Genomic DNA, 24451 nt, shown 5'->3' with positions numbered 1-24451 from the left:
TAATAGGATTCAAATAGAAAATAACTGTATACCAACACCCCTCCTGCCTCCGTCCCACCACTAAAATCAGGTCTATACGTATTGGGCAACTAAATGCTTTTTTATGTAGGTCTTTTTTGACATGTTTGGATTTAAAAAAATAGTTACCTGGAAATTTTAAGCCTCAAGAACAGTACCATTACCATTATTAAAACGTCCAGAAGAGTGTTTCCAACCCCCTGATCTCTCATGTAATGCAAAGTTTCTCCATGTGCTCAGTTTAGATCTAGCTCACCCTAGGAAGATGGCAGTGGAGAGGCCAGTTCATCATCTTCTCTCTCTCCTAGTTCTAACTACTCTTTTCCCTGCTGTAGCCAGTTTGACCTGACGATACCCATATTTTTAAGGGCAAAAGGGACATGGTCTAACATGGTGGGCACAGTTGGTATTTCCAGGCCTTGTAGCTGTTTAAAGCCGGGTTATTCTCTCATGGATCATTTTTTTTTCAGTTTCTGGGAGATCTCTCTTCTAGAAATTTCCAATGATCACTTTTTTATGAGGCATTGCACATCAAACAACCCTTTCAAAGAAATAAACAGATAAATAAAAAACAAAAGCATATAGCTTGACTCTCCAATTTCAACATTTAACAGCATTAATTCATGTAATGCAAATCCCAAAAATCTTTTATCTCCACTTTATTTACAAGTACTGCAGAGATGGAACATGGGGATATTTGGCACCTACTTTTTTGCTCTTGGCTTTGGGCACCTGTGCTGTATCTGAGATAAAAAGAGCCCCATAACTTCCTGTTACTCTTAATTATTATTTTCTCCTTCTCTTAAAGGCAGATACTGTATTAGCAGAGAAATTACATTTTTACCTGTGAATATTTAATACCAGAGTATCTGAGTAGTAGAAGGTCTTCTACATATTTGCTGAGAGAATGAATAAATACTCCATTCATAGTGGGTTCGTGGGGCCACAAGTCTACAGAGAAGGATGATCAAGAGGCTGAAGCCAAACTGCCCTAAGGATTAGACAGGACAGGAAGGAGAGGAGACCTTGAGAGAAACCCAACTTGTAGAAAGTAAATACTAATGGTAACTTTGAAGGAAAGAAGTATGATGATAATTGAGAGCAGATTCAGAAGCAAGAACCCAGAAAGAAGTAACATAGAGACTGAGGTGTTTAGGAAAATGTAAAAGACTCTGGCAAACTAAGGAGGTGTAGGACAGAGTTTCTCAGTCTTGGCACTATTGACATTTAGGACTGGAAAATTCTATGGCGGTCTGTCCTGTGCTTTGTAGGATTTTTGCAGCATCCCTGGCCTCTGCCAACTAGATGCCAGTAGCCTTCCTTCCTCCACCCAGTTATTTTCATGATATCAAGAAGATATAGTCAGTTATCCTAAGTATTTAAAAAAATATTATGTTTTTACTTCCCAGAGTGAATGATCTTAGTGGCTGATTCAGAATCAAGATTACTGTTACCTAATTATATTATTAATTTTTTTGGTGTTTGGGGACTTTTCTCAATCTCTGGTTTTGATTAAAAATTTATTTTTAACATGCTTTTCTCCACTTGAGAATAATTATTATATAAATTACAAAGTTTGTGCAGTAAATAAAATTAGTAATTCTCTTAGAGCTGTGTATTTGTTACACCTAAAAGTAAATTCAAGAAATATGTAGTTTAATGTTATTATTTATTTTATTTGAATATTTGGAAGCCTAGAAATTTGAAATGACCTGTCCAGGGCAACTAAATCAGGCAATGGGAAACTGTGATTAAAAGCTACATGTGAAAGACATTACATTAATTTTAAAAAGTTTATAATTACAGTGTTTCTCAAATATTAAATTGGGAAATTTTAATATGTTTATAGAAGGTTGTGCTATGAAAGCAACATAGCTTAAAAGAAAATTGCTTGAAGTTCAAGTTTTAAACCCCTTGCTATGAAAGGTAAAGAAAGGGTAGAGAAGGTTAACACCTTCTCATCTCTATCTCTATCATGTTATCTCTATCATGTATAGGAAATTGCCTAAAGGTCCATTTTGTGATTATCTCACTGAAAAGGAAAAGAACTTACACTGAATATATGTTGGCTTAGAATCTATTTGATTGAATGATTTAGAGGAAAATGCTTTTACGTCATTGAGAGCTGAACAAAGAAATGCACTGAGTTCATTATTGGTTGGCTTAATTTCTTAATAACAGTTATGGCACTGACAATTTAGCTACTGGACTTTCTCTTTTTCTGTCTCTCTTTATTTCTTCTTTTTTCCTAAATGAGTTTTAAAATACTCACATATTTTATATTTATATTTTAAAATATTATTAAATTAAAACTGAATGTAGATGGAAATGCATATATTAAAAATGAATGTATATAAAATATGATATATATTAAGTATATAAAATGAATATATATATCAAACCACTGACATAATCATACAGTTTGATTTCATAGATGAGAAAATGAAGGCCAGGAGATGTTAGCTGATTTAACCACTGAAAGAAAAACAGTGACCCAAACAGAGTTACATCCTAGGTCTTCTGAGAGTTATGTGCTTTTCCTAAGCTTCTCTCTGCTTTAACTCCCTAAGCAGTAATGGATTTTCATCTGAAAAATTAAATGCCATCCATTCTTTATAGGATTTGGTTGGCTAATTGTTTGGTGTTTTAAAATTTTTCTCCTTCTTCGTGCATGTGCTGTCCACTCTTTCTACCAGTGAGAATTCCCACCAGTGTAATTCTTTCCATTGTTCCTATTCTGAGCTCTCAAAATATTACCCTCCTCAATGGGGAGTCTATCACTATCTTCCCACATGTTGAGTAATTAGGACATGTATGACTACTACACCTAAGCTAACCTAGAGATACTGAATCACTGAGCATCAATGCCTAAAGAAGAAGCCTTCTCTAAAGGTAGTAAAAACTGGAAGTGAAATTTCTGACAGAAAAGATGACTATGTAATAAACTTATTAGAAACAATGTTGGAAAGAATATCTAGAGGATTTTGAATTTTGTATACTTCACGAAGAAAATGTATCTTGGCCTCAACTTATATTCATTATAATGTATGTTTATTAAAATATTCTATATTGCACATTGCCTTTTTGGCATACACAAATCCATATGTTTACACCTCAATAAAGTTTTTAATCATATAAGTAGTTAATGCAATATATAAATAATTAATAGGTAATTGTATAATACAAGTAGAGGAGACTTGGAATACAAGCTAAGAAATAGACACTCTGGACATTAGAAGTAAACTCATAGCTACAGAATCTAATAAATTTCTGTTGATCCAGTAGTTCAGCACATATTGTAGAGAAAGGAACGGGTGAACACATCCCATAAATTCCTCATCTTTGTCCTCATTAAAGAGTTTGCTTTTATAGAGCATAGCAAGGAAGAATAAAATTTCACTTGTATATCAAGATGCATACATCTTAAGCATTTAGAAGCTTTAATTGCCAATAGTGAAGTCATTTTCTGGACTAGTTTTCAACCAAAGAGGCCAGCGCTATCAGATGATTCTGGGAATTTGATTCAATACAACTCAAGTCAATTCAATCAACTGAATATTAAGCTCTACTCTAAGAGCTAGAGACAAATTGAGATATGAAGTAAGGTTCTTGATTTCAAGGTATTGATATTCTTTTGGGAGAGAACAAATGAAAATACATAAGAAGTAACTTGACTATCACGTGAGAGTATATAATGTAATGATAATTTAATTTACCAACATTTATTAGATCCTCATTAAGGACAAGATGAAGAAAACAGATGCAAATAAGCCAAATAAGTGCTACGTCTGGGAAGAACAAAAGGAAACTGCTTACTTGACAGTTTCTACAGTCCAGATTTCTATTATTACACTTTAATGTTGTTGGTTTCCTATATAAAAGTTGCCTATTGCAGCAACCATGAAATTTACCTTAACCCTCTGATCTTAGACAGCCAATCAGATGAGACCTGTGACAAGTCTGCTCCTAAGAGATTTCTGGTAATATTGCTTAGGTTGCTGATTCTTTTCCTTCTCCTTCTAGTCAACCTGACATTTAACCTTTAATGTTATCTTGGCCACACTGCCAGACATTTAAAAAGGACTGAAATACCTGGAACATGAAAAAACATATCAAAGCGTTTTAAAATCAATGAAAATGTATTCTCTCAAAAATAGTTTTCCTTAGAAGAAAAAAACTTTTAGCATAGTTTTAATTATTTGACTGAAGCTATTAAAGTTTAGGTTAATGCAAAAGTCACCAACACAGTAATGTACCTATCAATTTCACAGTGTTAACATGTGAGGTATTTACATGTGATTATATCTGTTTTCCTTTTGTTAGTGTGCTTAACTTCTTTTTTCTCTGACGTATTTTGATAGATTGTCCATAAAAATAATAACCCTGACTACTAAAACGAATTCTTTCTGAAGACATTATCTAACTTCGATTAGACTCAGATGGTGCTAAGAAAGAAAATTGGAATTTAGTACAATCTAGTAGATAAAAGCATTCGTTGCTACTTGTATGTCACACTTCTCAGTCCATTCTCAACCAAAACTAATTTTCTTCACTATCTATTATAATTGGATAGAATGAAAACTCGTCTCTGCCCACATCATATCACAATAAGTCAACTACTTTACCTGCTTGTGCTCCTATTTATTTTTCCTTTATATAAATGTATCATAGTGGGACTTGAATAAAAATAAATAACACTCATATCTGGAATAAGTTTTCTTATAAAAAAGCAATTATTTTGGCCCTAGGTCATATTTTTAATGCCATTTGTTTTCTCATTCTGTAGTATATTAAACAACTTTTAAATATCTTTTCTTCCTCACTGATGTCAACAGCGATATGTGCTGTATATTATACATATGCATTGTCATTTTAAACAACTATATTGACATAATTTTCTCACTATCATTGATTTCTAACTACAAATCCTAAAGCTGCAATTTTTAGTATCTCTTTAATCCATGAGGTATTGGGGAGAAATAATTCCAGTAAATGAATTCCTACCTTTATCACGCTATATTCATTCACTCCATAGTTTTTCAAATTATAGTTTGTATCGCATAAACAAAAATTGCTTTAGGGATATTTAGAGAATCAACTTTATAAGAATGATGGTCTTGATAATCTTCAAATTTTCCTGAGACACATCAAGAAAGAGCGTAAATATTTGCCATTTCAATGCAGACTTACCTTGCCCACATACTGATAGTCAGATCCCGTGTATTCCTCCAGTAAGAAAAACTGATTCCACATCCAGCCACGTTTTTGACGATGCAGAAGTTTGCCATCACTCCTAGGTACATGTGCAGCTAAAAGTCTTTGCTGGGGCACAGGAGTCCTTCTGAACGTGATCTCTGGCGAACAGAAATGTGGCAGGCATACCCAGAGTAGAAACAGTAGCAAAAATTGATATATTGTCATAGTTCGCTTCTTGAAAATTCCCAACGTGGATGAAGAAAAAGCAGTCCTATTTTATTGGGTTGAATTTTACTGTGTTTCAACTGGTTTCCAACATTTCATCAGTGCTTAGGACATGTTTCCAAAACCTTGAAATAAACAAACAAACAAATAAAAAATGTCAGTTGACAACATCATGAATGTTACCTGTCACTTTAAACCTAAAGTGATACATATTAATTAATAAGAGCAACCTAAATATTTACTTTTCCTCTTTTACATAAAATAATGAGTAGTTTTGGGAAGCATTACTCGCCTAGTGACATGTCTACAATTTAAGAAAAGATAATGGTAAATAATTTCTTTCAAACAAATCCTAAAGAAGGAATACATTAAGCTTTTATTTTTTTTTTCTCCTGGCACTTGAACAGTTTTCAGAAATTATAATCCCTACATAGAGTTGAGATGTAATTAATTTTGCATGTCAAATTTTCCAGAGCAATTTAACATAAATTAAAACACTGAAAACAAAATAGTGATTTAAATAAACTACAGAAAACACGCATCTGCTGTACAATGCAATGATATTTAAATGTTTTTTAAACCGCAGCACAATTTCTTCAAATTTAATCCTGCTTTAAGTTAGAAGTAAAGCCAAAAACAAAACCAAAAACAGGAGTGCCTTGGGCCAAAGACCTCTCTCTCTTCCCTCTTAGATTGGTCTGTGGAACACCTAGAGTTTCCTGGAGTAGAAAAAAATCTCAACTGTAGTAAATCAATTTGTAATATAATTAATACTGTTTTGTAGTCGGATTTCATCATGTTGTCAGCTATACTTTTGATACACTTGGGCAAGCTGTCCACTTCTAACCACCCCTACTGTCACAATACCATTCTAGAGTTGCATGACGCCCCAGCCTGACTAGTGCAATAGGCTCCTGACTGCTGTCCACCTCCCTCCCTGCACTTATTTTTGCAATGAAATATCCTGGGACATCCCATTAAAAGGTAAGTCAGATCATGTCACGACTTTGCACAAAACGCTCCAATGACGTCTTAACTCACTTTGTAAAACTCAGTGTCTGGCAAGGACCTACCATTCTGTACTCAATTTCATGACTGTCAGTCACTCCTCTGACAGCATGTTTCGCTTCAATCCTCCAGGCCACTCCCAACACTGACTCCTTTCCAGTCAACGTGTCCTTCTTACTTTACCCTGCAACACACTTCATATGCTCCTCTCCTCAACCAGGACCTTTCTCCTTGTGCCCTCTGCCTGGAATGCTTTTCCCCATAAATATGACACAGGTAGATCTCTGCTTCCATGAGGGCTTTCTGGAAATCTCTCCTAACATTTCATATATACCAATATGCTACATGTGCTTTATTTGTTTATCCTGTGTATATTCTATTTCCCTGCTCTGATCCCATGAAGGAAGGGAATGTTGCTCTTTGCTTCTGTTTTCAGTGTCTAGAACAGAACCTTGCGCATAGTAGATGCTCAATAAACACTTTGAATGAATGAGTGAACAATAAGTTGATTCAAACATCTGAGTGCCATTACCTTCTCTAGTTATACGTCAACATTTATGTATGAAAAGATACATTTTAAAATCATAATTATTTTATTCTTCATTCATATTGTTAGGATATTATTTTACATTTTTCTCTGTAGGTTGTTTTGTTTGTTTCCTGTTAGGTATGAATTTTATTTCAGGATATGATAAAATATTTGTTATAATAAGTGCTTTGGGGACTAAAAGGATTGAGTTCTACTTCTCTAATATGGCTATGCATTCTAAGTACTCCAGCTCTGACATTTATGCTTTCATCCACAATGATTTGTAAGCAATCTGTTTACTTTTTTTTTGTTTTATTATTAAGATTTAAAGGTCAATGCAAACATGCTTTAGAAACAAGATTAATGGTGAAGCAGTATTTCCCTTGAGTGTATTAAATGACAGTGGAGCTCTCCACAACACATGAAGCATCCAACATGACAGATGTAGACTGTATTAAAATATATCATGTAATGCTATACTTATAGAAATTATCTGATGCACAAAATGGTTTTAGATCACAAAGCACTGACTTTACAGAAACTCAATGGATTGGATTCTAAGTAATAGGAACATTTATTTACCAAAGCAATGTTTGTCTTTTTATCTGTCAGGACATGCTAGATGATAGTCTCCAGAAACTTACACTGTTCCTGAGAGTTAGGGGGGAGTGTGTGTAATCCAGGGTATCTTCTCTCTTCTATAAAAGCTTTACAACTTATTGAAGCAACAGCCTTTCTCATTTCAGCTCTTTCTTTAATCTTAAAAATATTTGTGAGCAACTCTGATTATTTGTGGTATTTATAATGAAGGAGCAATGTTTTGAAAAGGCTAATAAATAGGCTTCTAGCTACATAGAATATACCCAGGAAGAATTAACATTGGGCAAATTAAGTGTTGGTTTGTTTCACATAATTTCCTATTTTTATTTCATTTTGTTTGTATGTTTATCAGTCGTTCATTTTTTAGAGCAGTTTTAGAGTTCCAAGAAAATTGAGAAGGTATAGAGATTTCCCATATACCCACTGCCACCATACATGCATAATCTCTCCCATTATCAACATCACTCACTAGAGTGGTACATCTTTTTACCAAGGATGAACATACATTGACACATCATAATCACCCAAAGTCCATAGTTTACCTGAGGTTCACTCTTGGTGTTGTATATTCTATGAGTTTGGACAAATGTATAAGAATGAATGTATAAGGTTTTTGAGGATTCTATTGATGTATCTTTTCACTCAGAGATTCTTTACTCAGCCATGTCCTAGTACTACCCATTAGCCTATCAAAGGCATTCTTCGTGTCTGTTACAGTGTTTTGATCTCTTGCATTACATTTTAGTTCTTTCTTTGAATTTTCATCTCCTGCTTACATTGCCCATCTGTTCTCGCATGCTGTGTACTTTATCCATTAAACTATTAGCATATTAATCATAGTTGCTTTAAATTCCCCATCTGATAATTCCAACAGCCCTGCCATATCTGGTTCTGGTGTTTGCTCTGTCTCTTCAATTAGTGCTTTTTGCCTTTTGGTGTGCCTTGTAATTTTTTTCTTGATAGCCAACGTGATGTACTGGGAAACTGAACTGTTGTAAATAGTTCTTTAGTAACGTGATGGTTAGGTGTCGCGGCAGGGAGAGGGTTCTATAGTCTGTGATTAGTACTGTCTGTCAGTGAGCCTGTGCTTCTGGACTATGAACTTCACAAGCGTTTCTGATTTGTTCTCCCTCCTTAGATGGGGCAGGATGGCTGGAGAAGACTGGATTGTGTCTTTCTCTTCTCCCAGGGCAACTAGTTTCCCCTGAGGGCAGATCTTGTTAAGAACAGTGATCTAAGGTATTTCAAAATGTTTCCTTTTCCCTTCCCCCTGTGGGAAGCACAATGGGATTTTTCTCAGATATTTATTGTGGGAACCTGATCAAGCTCCCTGAGGTAAATCTCACAATATTGAGGAGGGCCCTCTATGACTGGGTCTCTTTGGAGTTTTGAATTTTCAGACGTGTGTCCAGTAAGTCTCCAGCAATTTGTCAATTGCAGTTCAGGTTTCCTGCCCCATGACTGGTTTTGTGGTGGTTTCTGCAGAGATGTCTCTGCCGGTGAGCTGCGCTTCCCTCTATTTGCCAATGTCTCCAATCTTGAGGGCAGTAGTTTGTCTTGAGGCCTCCATCTCTTATGGATCCAAGAAGAGTTGTTGGTTTTTCAGTTTCAGTCTGTTCAGCTTCTTGTTGTTTTTAGGATGGAGGAGTAACTTCCAAGCTCCTTACACGTGGAACAAAAAATGTCATCCTTTTTTATTACCTAGTAGCATTCCATTATAGGGATATACCATAATTTGTTTATCCATTCCTGTGACATTAGACTTGTTTCCAGGTTTTCACTATTATCCATAAACTGCTATAAACATTTATATACAAGTTTTTAGATGAGCATGTGATTTCATTCCTCTTGTGTAAATATCTACATGTACAAACTACTCCCCCACTAATATATAATTGTGAATCATGTCTAAATACTCATATATTATTGAATTTCCCTCACTGGTGAATAGCACATTTTTATGTTTATATAGGTGTATCAGTGAACATTTCTTGAATTAAGTGATTAATATGTTCATAAAAGAGCCTCCTGAATAGATTGGACTATTTATGATGAAAAATAAAAGCTGAATTTTAGAATATGAAAATATTATATAAGGGAGTTGCACTTGTTTGAAATTATAAACAGAGTTATAATTAGAAGGAATCAAGTAGGTTGAGACCACAGTTATTTCCTGGAATGAAAATGCTAAAATTTAATGAAATTCTATAATGTTATTTCCCGTTAATAACTTTCACTTTCAAGAAATTCTTGCAAAACCACATTTCCTTATTTTAATCTCAAAAATAATTTAGTATGAACATTAAATGAAGTTTAAGAATTATTAGACCATCCCTCAGCAGTCTGCATTCTGGTAATTCCTATAGACCAGCGCTTCTCAAGCCTTCTATATTCATGTCTCCCGGGGCTCTTGTCAGGCATCTATATTCTCATTCAGCAAGTCCGAGGTAGGGCACAACATCCTGCATTTCTGACAAGCTCCCCTGCAATGCCCATGTGGCTGGACCACACGCTTTGAACAGCAGAGGTGGAGACCTCTCCAAACCTAAAATCATCTTCAGGATGTGTTTATAAGTTTTTCCTGTTTCATGTCTCACAACCCTAGTATGCGGCCTACTACATTGATGGGAAAATACAATATAAGGTGACTACTGTGGGAAGATCACAACATTATTTCTAAATAATCAATATTTTCCTGGAATTTTTTTGACTAGAAGAATCTGTCTGATTCAAGTCAGCACACACTACAGCAATTATTCTCCTGATCATACTACAAACTAGGTTTTCATTTATAGATACATTTTAAAGCATTTGCTCACTGAATCTTATTCCATTTCTATCATCACAGAGTGTTCAATACTCTTCTGAAATACTTCTCACTACCATTATTTTCTCTATAACCTGTTAATTTTATTATATAGAAAGCCAAGAACAGCAGATCGCAGAATACAGTATAATAGGCATTTTGATGTATCTCCATGATTATTTAAGTCTCCACACATCACGGGTGATCAATTAAGCTGCAATCCATACTTGGCTAATAAAAGGAATTAGTCATTCTCCAGTCAGTTGATTATGTTGATTAAGATCCTAATGTATCATCCTTTTTTTCCTTTAATTTTACCATTTATAATTGTAACAAAATGCTAAAGATTATTGAGACCAAACTCAAACCTCTATGGATGAACAATTTTAATTCTTTTAGAGTTTCATAGCACCAATACAGTCTAATGAAATTTCAACACTGAGAAATAAAGGAACAGTTTTCAGGTGTGTTTATACAATTAAAATATGCTAGTGCATACTAAATACTTCCTTTTTAAGCAGCTGATACCAGTTTATGCATCTACTATAACACACCAGGTGAGATAACCGAATCAAAGCATTACGCGAAGGACACAAATAATATGAGTCCATATGCCTAATCATATTTTCCAGGAGTTCATTACACATTGCCTCCTGTGCTCTAACGGCATAGAAAATGTATAGTTCCACACTGAATATTCATCACTCTATTTTAAATATTTATTTATATATGTATCTCTGCTCAGACTGTAAGTTTAAAGCAGGGTCTTATGTCTTCCATCCAAAGTTACTAATACAGGGTTTGCACAAACTATTCAATAAATATGTTTTGAATTGGGTTGAATATTACCATTCTCCCTAAAATATTTCAGTGAGAGGAAACTTTATTTCTTTCCCTGAAACAGCACGGCAACAAGCCAAGGATCATTTACATCATATTGTGCTTATATCCTATTTATATACAACATCACAAAACTCACACAAGACGTTAATCAAACAGGCAATCAATACACGACTGTTGGATGAAATACGCAACACAAAGGGTTGCCAGTCTCAGATAAGTTATCAAACATGGCGGGGATTGTTACCAGTGCAGACAGAATTCCAAGAAGCTCTGATCCTTGCTATTCTTCTCAGATTAAATTTCCTCTTCAAGCAAAACCATTTGAAATTAATTTTCTTCTCCAGAAATGTGACCTGCACACAAACCAGTAATACATTTTTCCAGCTATACTACCTGCTAACATCTTAAAATGAAAATTTGTAAAACCAGCTATAACCCACATCAATTTTGGGTGGTCGATGGATAGAGCATATGGCAAGGGTAAAGAGAAGCACTGTTGAGTGAGACACATAACTTCGTGTGGCCATGTTCTGCTAACAGGCTAAGGAACAGCACCCAAGAGTTCTTGCTACTCTCTCAGCAGCCTTTTTAACTTCAGCAGCAAGTGTGACAGTCCCAGATGTAACTTGATCCACGACCAAGTTAGTAGTGCTAATACAGCTGTGACATTACACCTGCTGCTCCTGGAAGTCTCATTCTACTGTAGCTAGGATTTATTTCATTATGGGGAAATTGGTAGCAAGAACGCTCTCAGGGTAACTTAAAGATGTTAGGATGAAAGCCATCTGGTACCCAATTTTCTTTGATCCAGCACTTGAACTGCTTCTGAAATGCAATAAGTGAAGAGATGGGGAGAGAGAGCTTGGGAGTGTTATTAAGAATTCCTATCCAAGAGAGGGTGTCATTCCTCATTTAATGCATTATTAGTAGAACATCAAGAAAAAATATTCATAACTGGAAGAATCTGTTAAAGATCATTTCCATTCAAAGTTACTTTTACAAAGACCTTCTGCGCATGTGCCAATAAATAGTGCGTAAACAATGACTACACATTTAGCATGTTCTACTATATGAATGTGTAGAATAAGTACCAAACTGGGATCAACTATATTGCAAAATGTGTCCTTGCTGTTATACCTGAAAGTGCAAAAACACTTGTGATAGTCATTTGTGAAAACTAGCCAAAGGTACAAACATGGGGAGATATATCACTGGTCATTAAAAATCTACTTAAGTTACAAGTATAATTATAGTTATTACATGAGGATAAGCACAGTAAGCATAAGACAGATCTTTGTGCCATGCATTTATGAGACAATCAGACTTAAACAAAAGAAGCTGAAAATTTTATCAGCACTAATTTTTAACTCTAATTATGCTTTAATATTTGCACAATACTAAAAAGCCCATTTGTAGATAGCCTATCTTATCTCTATGTAGAGAGCCATTACACAAAAAAGGATTAACTCCTAAATTATGTATCTGTAGCTGAAATATAAAATTGGAATAGCATTGCGTGAGGTAAATTTCATTTTCTTGAGGACAGAGAGACTGGAGCATAATTTATTTTCTATTTTTCATAATGCTTGGCTCAATGCTAAATAGTACTTTTTTCACAGTTTTCAACTGAACTAAAAAGACAACACAAGAAGGTTTATTTCTTTATTTTCTTACTTTTTTTTAATTCTTAAAGGTATCAGTGCCTAAGTATAGACTCTAGACTCTAAAACATACTATTAGTTTTGGAAATACGTGGAGTATTAAGCTGTGTTATAATGAGCACCCCAATGAACTAGTGGTAGAAATCGTTGTAGCTGTGTCTTTTTTCACACATCTCAATGGAGTGTGTTTAGAATTTTTATTCTATAGATGGGGTCACTGAGCCTCTCAGCCATGTTCATGGTGCGCTGTCTATGTGCCACACGTTTTGCTACAAGAAAGCTGTCAAATGTAAACAACATTGAAATGATTCTAAGAATCATTCCCATCTAAGAATGAACAGTGTGAATGGGTGAAAAGAGCACCTACTCCAACATGGGTGGTCTGAGAAGTCCTTTTGGAGGAAATCATGTCCTAGATGACACCCAGGAAAGAGGAGACAGAGTGTCATTGTGTGTACGTGTGTGCATGTTGTATGCAAATGAGTGTGGGAGTTAAACTGAGTTCTGACAACACAACAGGATGGAATTGTGTTCCATGAACTGGAATAATGGGTCATGAATATGTAATGGGCCATAAATAAGGCAAAGAATGTGAAAAGCTCGGGGTGGGGGGAAGAGCATATGCACTGATAATGAAATAATTTCGCTCTGATTATATGACACAATTCTAAGATGACTAAGCTCAAATCTAACTTTAGGTCCAGGCCTCTTACGACATGGAATCCAAATCAACTAATCCTTCAGCCACAATTTCCTCTACCTTAGCCAGAGCTACGTTAGGGCTTTCATGGGCCCTACGCAGTCTACCTTCAGGGGCTTTTTCCTCAAGAAAATAATAAAAGAAAATATATTTTACAACTGCATACAGATAAAGACACATATATTAATATTATATAGTAAAGCATAGTCTTTGATCTAAAAGTTCAACTTTTCCTCTGATTTTAAAAGAAATTAAAACATTTTCACGGGTCCCTCCCTGAAATGATTGAGGGCCCTAGGCCCTGGGCTTACTCTGCCTAATGGAGAAACCAGCCCTGACCTTAGCAGCAACAGATGATCAAGTACTTTTGAACTGAGTTTCAGCAATAAATTTTTCCTCCTGTAACTTAATCTGACAGATATGGGAACAGTTTCAAGAGTAATGTTATGTGATGTGCTCAGTCTCAGAGAGTTAGTGTCAGAACCAGAAACATAACTCAGGTCACCAGATTCCCCCTGCACTGTTCTGAAATGTCCTGCATAATTTAATAATGAACAGATGTTATTATGATTAAAACTTACATTTTAATGCTCTTATCTAGAAGACATCCTGACTAGCTTCCACTTTGCTGAGCACAATAAGATGGACCCGCAGAGAGTGGGAGATTTCTGATACCATGGGAGGTTAGGAACCACAGGCTATGGAAGTACTTGGAGACATATAGTAAGGTTCTGGGTAAAGAATATTTACTAAAAACGTTCATGAAAATGTGGTTGCACATGTAAATTCCACAGATTGCTTTTGATTTGAAACATATCACAGACATGTTGAATTTTAAGTACAAATTTGCTATTCAAGTCCCCTTGAGAACAAAGATTCAGTAGCGAATTGTTCTTTTTTAAGAATTGGGTCTTTGGAAGGAAAACTGGAATTGGTTAAAGTTGTAAATTAGTTAATAAAAAACAGATTTTAAAAATTTCCTTAAAAAGTATGGCTGTGCTTAGTGGTTTCTGCCCCCGCCCCTCACTAACTTCACACCCCCATCCCGGTCCTACCACAATTAATTGCCAGCTATGCCTCTTGGATTTCATAGGAAATCTTGCAACCTACAGCTTGCACTCTTTCATGTGATAAGTTTTATGGCCACTCACTTTAAGAAATTTTGCTTTTCATATGTGTGTATCTGACTTTTCTTTTGGAAGTGCAAACACCAATGGTGAAATCACAGCCTGTGATTACTTTAACAGTTAGAAGAATTAGAGTTTACAAGTCTGCTTCACTGTATCATTTGGTGCCCAAATCCAGTATAGTACCAAAAAAAATCACTAGAACAAAAATCTATGCTTGCTGAAGCCAGTGAAATTGTAAGCTTTCAGACATTAAAAGAGATTATGCATTGGCCCCCTGAAATAATTATATACTTGACCCATATCTAATCACAATCACTGTGGGAACCAGAAAGATTCATCATTTCAATAAGAAGTTAGTGCATTAAGCTTAGTGCCAGAAACAAAGCAGGACATCTAAATTCTGGACCATTTGGACACAATCTATAAAATGCCATTCACTCATTTAATTGCAAGTTACAATTTCAAGCAGAGTACTAGCTCCTCAGAGAGTTGGTATACCTTCTGTGTATACTTCCCCTCCATGTGTACAGGATACCGTCTGAATTTCTGCCTGGGTATACTTATTACGTGGTGGTACCTGACTTTTGACTATTCCTCCAAACAGGCATTCAGCATCTTGAGGAAAAGCATCCTCCTATTTATCGCTATGTGTGTGTATGTATGAGTTTGTGTGTACGTGAATTTGTGCGTGTGTGTGTCCTCAACGGCCTTTAATGGACTGAGTCAATCAAAGGAAGCATTATATAGCATGCATTTACATTTGAGGGCAATTTAACTTATTTTCCTGCCTCCTACCACCACCTAGGAAGATGAAATCCTAGATAAGTGGAGGCTGGGAGATGAGAGGGGGGATATAGAAAAGGAATTAAAAGTTTATTTAGAGTTTTCTCACTTTCTCTCAGCTATGGAATGAGAATAAGCAGTCACAAAAAAGGAATATGTCTCAAATCCTAACTTTCTAGAATGGAAGCCTCCTGTATTCATTCAAGATATCTCCTGATTTCTTTTGTAAACATGTATATTCACCCATTTAAACATAACCATTGACCACTTCCATAACTTATCTTGGACTATGGAAGTGTCATCTGATAGCGAAACTTCTAATACCCAGCTGATTTCAATTTTTTCAATACAACCAGGGAAGAAATAAAGGATCCAGAGGAACAGAGAACACAGTGCAATAAGGAAGTACGGGGCTTTGCGTGACTAGAGTTATCAGTTTCTTCCCTCCTCAGCTCTATTTGTAAAAACCATTCGATTCACTTTTTGTCTTTGGATTCTAATACAAATGAAGCAGGCTGTATAGATACAGTAAACAGTGGGCTCGTATCTCTAACACTGACTTTACCTGAAGGCTCTGAAGAACAAGAATACATGGCAGTGGGAAAATGATGATAAAACTACATGAGAAGACACAATAGACGAAATACAATTTAAGATCTTAAAGCTTGTAGCGGTCCTTTCCAGTTTCTTCTCCCCTAATATTGTATACATCTGTTGTGTAGCACAAATATACATTCTAAGTTTGTCATTATAAAGAACAATTACAAAGTCACAATTGAAAAGAAATTGTGCAATTGAAAGAAATTAACTTAGTTAACTGTGGGGACAAAAATAGTTTTACTACATTTTTCATGGTATTAACACTTGCCAAAGTCAGTGCAAATAAGGTCTATGGATATAAAGCACGACAATTTAATTTTAATTTTTAGTTTGATTAGGTGGATTTATCACCAGGAAAAAAAATGGATAACAAAAATGTAATAAACTGTAACAAGCTTACAGTAAATTGCATTTTATTTTTAGAATTAATTACTAGGATGAGTGAAGTTCTTCCAAATACTAGGAAGCTTAGTATCCTAGCTTGCAGGCTACCAGGGTGGGTAATGAAGTATTACCTGACTATATACTATATAAAAGAAAATTTTTTGAGTAGAAAGTTAGAGATAAGTTGAAAGTAAAAGAATGGAAAATATTTGTCATGCAAACATTAATTTATAAAATATCTGGGCCGGCTAAATTAATGTCAGATAAAGAAGACATCAGAACAAGAAATACCAGCAGAGAGAAAGCTGTTATATAACGAGGAAAGGGCCAGTTCATGTAGAAAATGCAACAATCATAAATGTGTATGCAAAGCTTCAAAATACATTAAGCAAAAATTGATAGAACTGAAAGAAGAAATTAAAAAATCAACCATTATACAATTACAGTAGGCACCTTCATCATTCCTCCCCAAAATATCAGAATATACATTCTTTTCGAGTATACTTATCAGATGCAGTAACAAGACCATATTCTGGGTTATAAAACAAGTCATGGTATATTGAAGAAGACTGAAATCATACAACATTTCTCTGACTATAACAGATTAAATTAGTAACTAAGAGAGACAGCAAGATCTGAAAATCTATACATATTTGAAAATTGAACAACAAATTTTAAACAGCCCATGGGTCAAAGAAGAAGTCACAAAAGAAATTAGAACATGTTTTGAATGGAATAAAAATTGAAAAAACCCAATATATTTCAAAATTTGTGTGATGTAGCTAAAGAAGTGCTCAGAGGGAAATTTACAGCATTAAATAGCAATTTCAGCAAAGAGAAACTTGTCAAATCAATTACCTAAGCTTTCCTTTTAAGAGACTTTTAAAAGAAGAATAAATTAATCCCAAATCAAGGAGATGAAAGGCAAATATACATACATTTAATACAGATAAAATACAATATAAATATAATATTAATTATATAAAATTATATACATATATAATTAATATAAATAATATAAAAATAAATTGTATTACAAATTGCAGTTTCTCAAATTGTTCCACATGCACTTATTATTTGATATAGCATTCCCACCCTAGGTATATATCCAGGAGAAATAAAAACCCTTGTTCACAAAAGCCTGTATGTAAATGGTTATACCTGCTTTAGTCATTATTGTCAAAAACTGTAAACAATTCAAATGGCTTCAAATGAGTGAGTGGACAAACCAGCTTTGGTGCATCTATACAATGGCATGCTCCTTACCAATAAAAACTTATGAACTATTGATACATGTAACAGCATGGATGAATCTCAATGGCATTATGTAAGCAGAAGAAACCAGGCTCAAAAATCATATACAGCATGTGATTCCATTTATATGACATTCTTGAAAGACTAAAAGTATACAGATACAAACCACAACAGATTAGTGGTTGCCAGGCCTGAATCACCACAAAGTGGCATCAGGAAACTTTTCAGTGAGCTGGAAACGTTCTCTATCTTGTCAGTGATGGTGGTCATAAGACTGTATACACTTGTCAAAATGCATAGAGTTTTACACTAGAAAGGATGGATTCTACTCTCTGTAAATTATACCTTCATACAAATGGCCAACAGGTACATGAAAAGATGCTCCACCTCACTAATCATCAGGGAAACGCAAATCGAACCCCCAATAAGATCTCACCTCACACCTGGTAGGACGGCTATTCTACAAAAGGACAAATGTCATTTTTTAAAAACAATATTTACCTTCATTACACTTTCCTTTTATCGAATGCTAAATATTTTAATAATTAAAACCACTTAAGAACACACAATTTTATGTATTATCCAGGAAACAAAACCTACTACATACTAATTACATACATAAATATGCAGTATCAAGAAAAGATTTATCATTTTGAAATTTTATTCAGATCAATGATTCTTTATTCTACTCTGAGCCACTGCTGTTCCAAAGAAAAAGATGCCCTAGATTGTATGCCCCATCTTGTTTCCTATTATTCTTTCATTTTAGTTATCAGTTGTCAAAACAATAGACTAAACCTAACACCTAGGAGTATGCCAAATCTTGTTAAAAAATTCTCCATAATCTCATCAAGACTTTATACCCTCAGCTTGGCCTGGACACTCACAGTTTCAGCAAACGGAGTCAGTGCAATAGTGCATAAAATATTAGGGCTCTGAAAGCCTGTGCCTGCTTAGGGGAGTGTGTAATTTAATAAAGTGTTCATCGATGTCAGCAGGCTGGCTCATCACAACTTGTGTTGATGTCGAAGCCTGCAGCACAGAAACTCCTACTGCTGATGAGATGACTAAAGTAAGATTACATTTTCCCTTGGAGACAGACACAAAGGTGGGAGAGTTATTCTCAAAGGCATTGAGACTTACAAGTATCTGATGGAACAGAACCAAAATAGGGAAGGGCAGACTTTAAGGCCAGCCAACTAAGGAAACAAACTCAACAGAGCTGCATTATTTATAAGAACGAACGCTATGAAAAATACCACCAGGCTTCTATGGTTCCCACTTTATTCACACACAAATTCCTAACATAAATTATAAATAAGGAATAATATTTTTATGACTTATATGCTAAGCTTTCTAACAATCCTTTGTAAATCCCAGAGAAACTCAAGAACTATGAGTTAGAATTCATATATTGTATTTTATTCTTCACTGTTTAGGGATGTCCTTAGTCATACCTTTTAAAATTATATCTGAAAAAGTCAAATTAATGATTTCTCAAAAGAAGTTGAATTATGTATCATTCACAGAGCTACGAAAGATTTTTCATCTGAGATCATACAAGTGAAGTTTTGTTCATATTGAAGCAAAAGCAAATATTCTGTGATGATTTTCATGAAAGTGTTTTATTAATATTTTAAATATCTTATCTCTTAGTCTGACCTAAATATTAAAGATAATCTGGTGATAAAAAATTATTAACTCAGTATTGTTGTAAAGGTAATTTTATCTTTTAAAGCAAGTCCTCTATTTTTTTTTATTTGATAACATCAACCCAGACATTTTAGTTTCCTGACAATATTTTGAATGTTCAGTTTGCTATTGAAAGATCCTTGAGAAGAAATGTTAGTATGAGGAGAAAGGACACTAAATATTGTAGGTGAGACAATATTTTGTACTTTTTAATAACAACATAGACACAGTCTTACAAAACAAAATAGATTGCAAACAGAATTATCTCATTTTAAACCAGTGGTAATGGGAAAAGATATGGAGCAGTAATGGGTTGTGTTAGCAAAGGGAGCCATCTCTCTTGACTTTGCTTACTCTGTCAACACAATATGTCTTGCTCTTTAATGGCTTGATTTATTATGTTCTGAATATTTTAGCAAAAGATTTCAAAATATAACATCATAGTGCAAACTGCATTGTCACAATATTTCAGTGAAAAGAAACCATCAAAATTTTTATCATTCCATCACTTAATTAGTCGATTCAATGAACAACTATTTAAGACTCAGTATAAACCAGATACTGTGATACACAATCAGGATTTAAAGGTATAACAACACTCCTTTAAAAAAGATTAAAATTCAACAGGGAGAAATAGAGATATGAACAATATAAACTGAGTGAGAAGCATTTTAAAGTTATTAAAATTTCTGCATTTAAAAAATTTCCCATGACACACATTGCTCCTTGCTATACCTCAATTGATTTAACACTATTTTTTGGGCTGGAGGCTTTGGGTGTTAGGCTCCAAGGGAATGGACAGAATAAAGTTGTGGATTATTTAGCACTGTACTTCAAATTGTATTTTCTTCAATATTATTTGCAGGATTAATGCCTTGAACGTCAGTAAATTTCGAATCTATATAGCTTTCCTAAGAATCTCAGTATGGAGAGAATTAAGGATAGAATGTAGAATTCCCACCCCACTGGAAAGCCAGAAACAACTATGAATTCTGAAGAAGAGCTCTTGGGAAAAGAAATCGAATGGCAAGTGACCTAAGGGTCAGTCTCCTGGCTCCTGGCACTTTCTTCCTCTTCTAAGCCTCTAGTCAACATCTCTGAGGCTTGGCTGAGGGATGGAGAGGGAAAGCCAGAAGTACAGACCAGGTGGTAGATAGAAATGGCTGATGAATGCATCTAGGAGGGTGAGTCGGAGGGCAGCCTCACAGAGCCCCATACCATCAAGAGTGTTCTAAGGAAGCAACTCATGAACCAGAACATTAGAAGGGAGAGAGAAAAAGGCAAGACAGCAGGACCACAGACTTCAGCAGCAGGACACTAGTGGAAAATATTAAGCCAATTACTACATCAGAGGCCAGCACAACTCTGGGGTTATTTACCAAAACGATCACCCTCAAATGATCACAGTGTAGGTTTTTAGGGACTAGCTACTTCTCAACAGAGACCAACAGGAATCCAAGAGACCACATACCACCACCAGGAGGCTATGTGAGCTTCCCTGAAATGTTTGGGTTTCTGTTCTCTGCGTGTACACACTGAGTCACCCTTACCGCAGCTGACGGTCTCTGAATTCCCCTGGTCAGCTGGCTTTGCCTCCATGGTCAGGTGCCCATCAGAATTGCTGATCATGCTGCTCACGGCCTGTCAATGTCTTTTCACCTCTTCCCCTACCAGTCCCAGAATTCAGGCAATAACACCTGGTAACCATTGTAATGCAAGACAGGGGTGCAGGGCAGAGGAGCAGGGAGGGGATCCCAGTATAAATTATCAGCAGATTCTAAGGTAGTGCTGGAGCCAGAACTATTCCATATTAAAACACCTACACTGGACATTTTTAGCTAGTTGGTCCTTGTTTGTAAGACCTAATTTTATCTTGAGACAGTTCTGGAAAATCAACTTTTATATCTCACCAATTATTATGTGCCAACCACTGAGCAAGGTACTTTCACAAACGCTAAGTTAATTCTTCAAATACAGTGAATTAGATTTCTAATGATATAAATGGGAAAAATAAGGAAAAAGATTTTTAAGATGCACGTGTTGGGCTACAGAAAATAACATCATATTAAATAGCTTCTTAAATATAAATTGAATTCTTTAAGCTTAATTTCAATAAACAGTAATTTTATAGTCCATTTAAAAATTGTATTGACTAGGGTCATCTGTATTTTTACTTCCATTATGCTAATTGCATTTGATTAAATTTAGAGATAGATATTTAAATATTAATGTGTTTTTTTCATATCAGAAATATGAATGTTTGGCCTCGATTTCAAAAAACACTTATGAATAAAACATTTCGTTTCCTCTGAATGGCAATGCTAAATAGCTCTACCAAATGGAATTATGATCCCTGAATACAGAGATTATATATTGATTTAATTTATTTCTGGTGAAATCCACATACCAACATTAATAAATACTTCCTGGCAATATTCTCATCGTCGGTATTTTATTTTCCTCAGTCCAAATCCTCAAGAAGATTTTAAGCGCCTTGTACTTACGTGAGTTTAGAGGGCAGGGAAGAAAGATGGGAAATGATAAAGAGGTAAAGAAATGTAAACTAACAGGTGAGGGGGCTGGAGAAAGATGGACTGTTGCTCCTTCAATTGATCTCCTGAGGATAACAATCGCTCCTTTGCTGTCACTGAAGGATCAACAATCAATATTTAGTAAAAGAAAATAGAAAAAGAACAAAAGGCCTCTGCAGGGCCAACATTGGCTGAGTGACTATTATGGCCACACAAATTTCTACAGAGTTTAAATATTATTTCTCATCCCAGATTACTTACTGTTCTGTGAAAAGACGATTTATTACTTAGTTTCTCATCCCGAGGATCTAGCATGGATCCTTGCATCTATAGTCATTCAATAAATCCTTGGAAAGTAATATATTATTTTTCCCTCCCAGGATGCCTTCAGCTAGGTCATATTGAATATTAATCCTATTTAAGTGATAAATCATACAATGCTGAGGAATTAAGTAACATGTCTAGTGTAATACAGCCAGTAAGTGGCTAAACTCAGATTTTAAAACAGTTTTTCTCTCTTTCCTCTTTATTACATTATCTTCTAACAATAGACTGTTCATAAGTTTTAAAACAGTAAAAACATAGTTATAAGGGAGAGAATAAAACAGGATCATTAGAAAAGTTGTTAAATCTTCCTGTCTTCTATTTTTCAGAGTAAATTTTGCATTAATAATTGTGGTAGGTATACATCTCAATGGTCCCCAATGTTCCTTCCTCCTGGTCTTCACACTGATGTATGATTCCTTCCTCTTGAGTGTGAGCTGGCCTAGTAACTTGCTTCTAACCAACAGAATACAGGAAAGGTGAAGGTATATTAATTCCAAAGGCTGCGACTTACATCTTACTAGTAGACTCTCCCTATTGCCTTCTCTGCTGGCATGGCTTTATGAACAAGTTACCATGTTGGAGAGGACCATGTGGCAAGGAAGTGAGCATGGCCTATGGCCAAAAGCCATCAGGGAACTGAGGCCCTCAGTCCAACAACCAGTAAGGAACTGAATCCTCCCAACAATCATCTATTTAGTCCCTCTCATGACACCTTGATTGCAACCTTTGAAAGATCTTAAAGATCTTAAGTCATGCTTGGATTCATGACCCACAGCCACCGTACGATAACAAATGCATGTTGTTTTAAAGTACCTAAATAGCATAACCAGAAGGACCTGCAACTAGAATACACAACTATGTACTGGGGGGCTTTGGGGAGACGGAGGGAAAAAAGAAAAAAAGATTGGCAACAGATATTAGCTCTGGTGCCAATCTTTTAAAATAAAATCCAGCATCTAAGTTTTGTGATAATTTGTTATACATTAATATATAACTAATATGACAATATTCAAACAAGTTAATTTTTAAAAAGGGTGATATATGCTAGAAAAAAGTATCAGTTGCTTATGATTATACAAATACATGTAGGAAAGACACAAAGTGTCCTAGTGGCCCACTTGAAGTAAGAATAGTTCCTTGAACTACAATAAATGCCATAATTAATGTGGTTCCAATTATAGTAAGGTATTTCAAAAAGGAAATTTTTTGAAAGCTTTAACAAAATTTTTGAGGGGCCGGCCCTGCGGCCAAGTGGTTAAGTTTGTGCGCTCCGCTTTGGCAGCCCAGGGTTTCACTGGTTCAGATCCTGGGTGCGGACAAAGCACCGCTTGTCAGGCCACGTTGAGGTGGCGTCCCACATGCCACAACTAGAAGGACTCACAATTAGAATACACAACTCTGTACTGGGGGGATTTGAGGAGAAAAAGCAGAAAAAAAACAGAAGATTGGCAACAGTTGTTAGCTCAGGTGCCAATCTTTAAAAAAAAAAAAGTTTTGATGCAAACTCTGTCTTCTGATCTTATCATTTAAAGATGCATATTTTTCCACATTTTACCATCTTTGAATGTAGAAAACACCTTCAATTTACACTATAGATGAATTAAAAGAAGTTTATTCTTTTATTGACACAAAATAGTACTCATACAGCTGATGAACGCTAATAATTTATCCATGTGTTATAGTATACATTTTTAATATTCTTTTTTTGGGTCTGTAATATTGGAATAAAAAACATGGTGGTCCTTAGAAATTCAGAAGTTAACTAAGAAAATATATAGCCCTCAAATTTATACACATATTACTTACAGTAGATTAAAAAGTTATTTTTTCATTTGTTCAATTTATTGCTATGGTCCCATTTGATCAATATGGTAAAACTGAAATGACACAAATTGAACTTTGGGAATGTAGAGTAGTTTTTAATCCATCAAAACATGTATGTGGTTGTGACAGCCACTGATGGAATATTCCTATTATATTGTGGGTCTTTTTTTAAAGGATGATCGGATGTCTGTATCAGGATTGTGCAGTACCCTATTTGCAAAGCATGAGGACACACCCCTCTGAAACACGTAACTCACACCTACTGTTTTTGAGACAAACTGCAAGTAACTGGTTGTGGGTATCACTGTCATCGCCTAAGATAATCCTAGAAAATCCATAC

General features: G+C 35.1%; 1 protein-coding gene across 1 annotated transcript in view; it reads right to left on the bottom strand.

Moving 5' to 3' along the window:
* LOC106822705 (cadherin-10) overlaps positions 1-24451 on the bottom strand; it is a 169215-nt gene that overhangs the window by 107247 nt on the left and 37517 nt on the right. Inside the window, exon 2 of the mRNA XM_014827978.3 lies at positions 5209-5564. Within this exon, the coding sequence (XP_014683464.1) occupies positions 5209-5439 (231 nt within the window). The 5' untranslated portion in view covers positions 5440-5564. The remainder of the gene's footprint in view (positions 1-5208; positions 5565-24451) is intronic.

Source organism: Equus asinus, chromosome 10, assembly GCF_041296235.1.
Source record: "Equus asinus isolate D_3611 breed Donkey chromosome 10, EquAss-T2T_v2, whole genome shotgun sequence".
Classification (NCBI taxonomy): Eukaryota; Metazoa; Chordata; class Mammalia; order Perissodactyla; family Equidae; genus Equus; species Equus asinus.
Note: the sequence above shows the minus strand (reverse complement) of the source record. Positions and strands in the feature narration are given on the sequence as shown.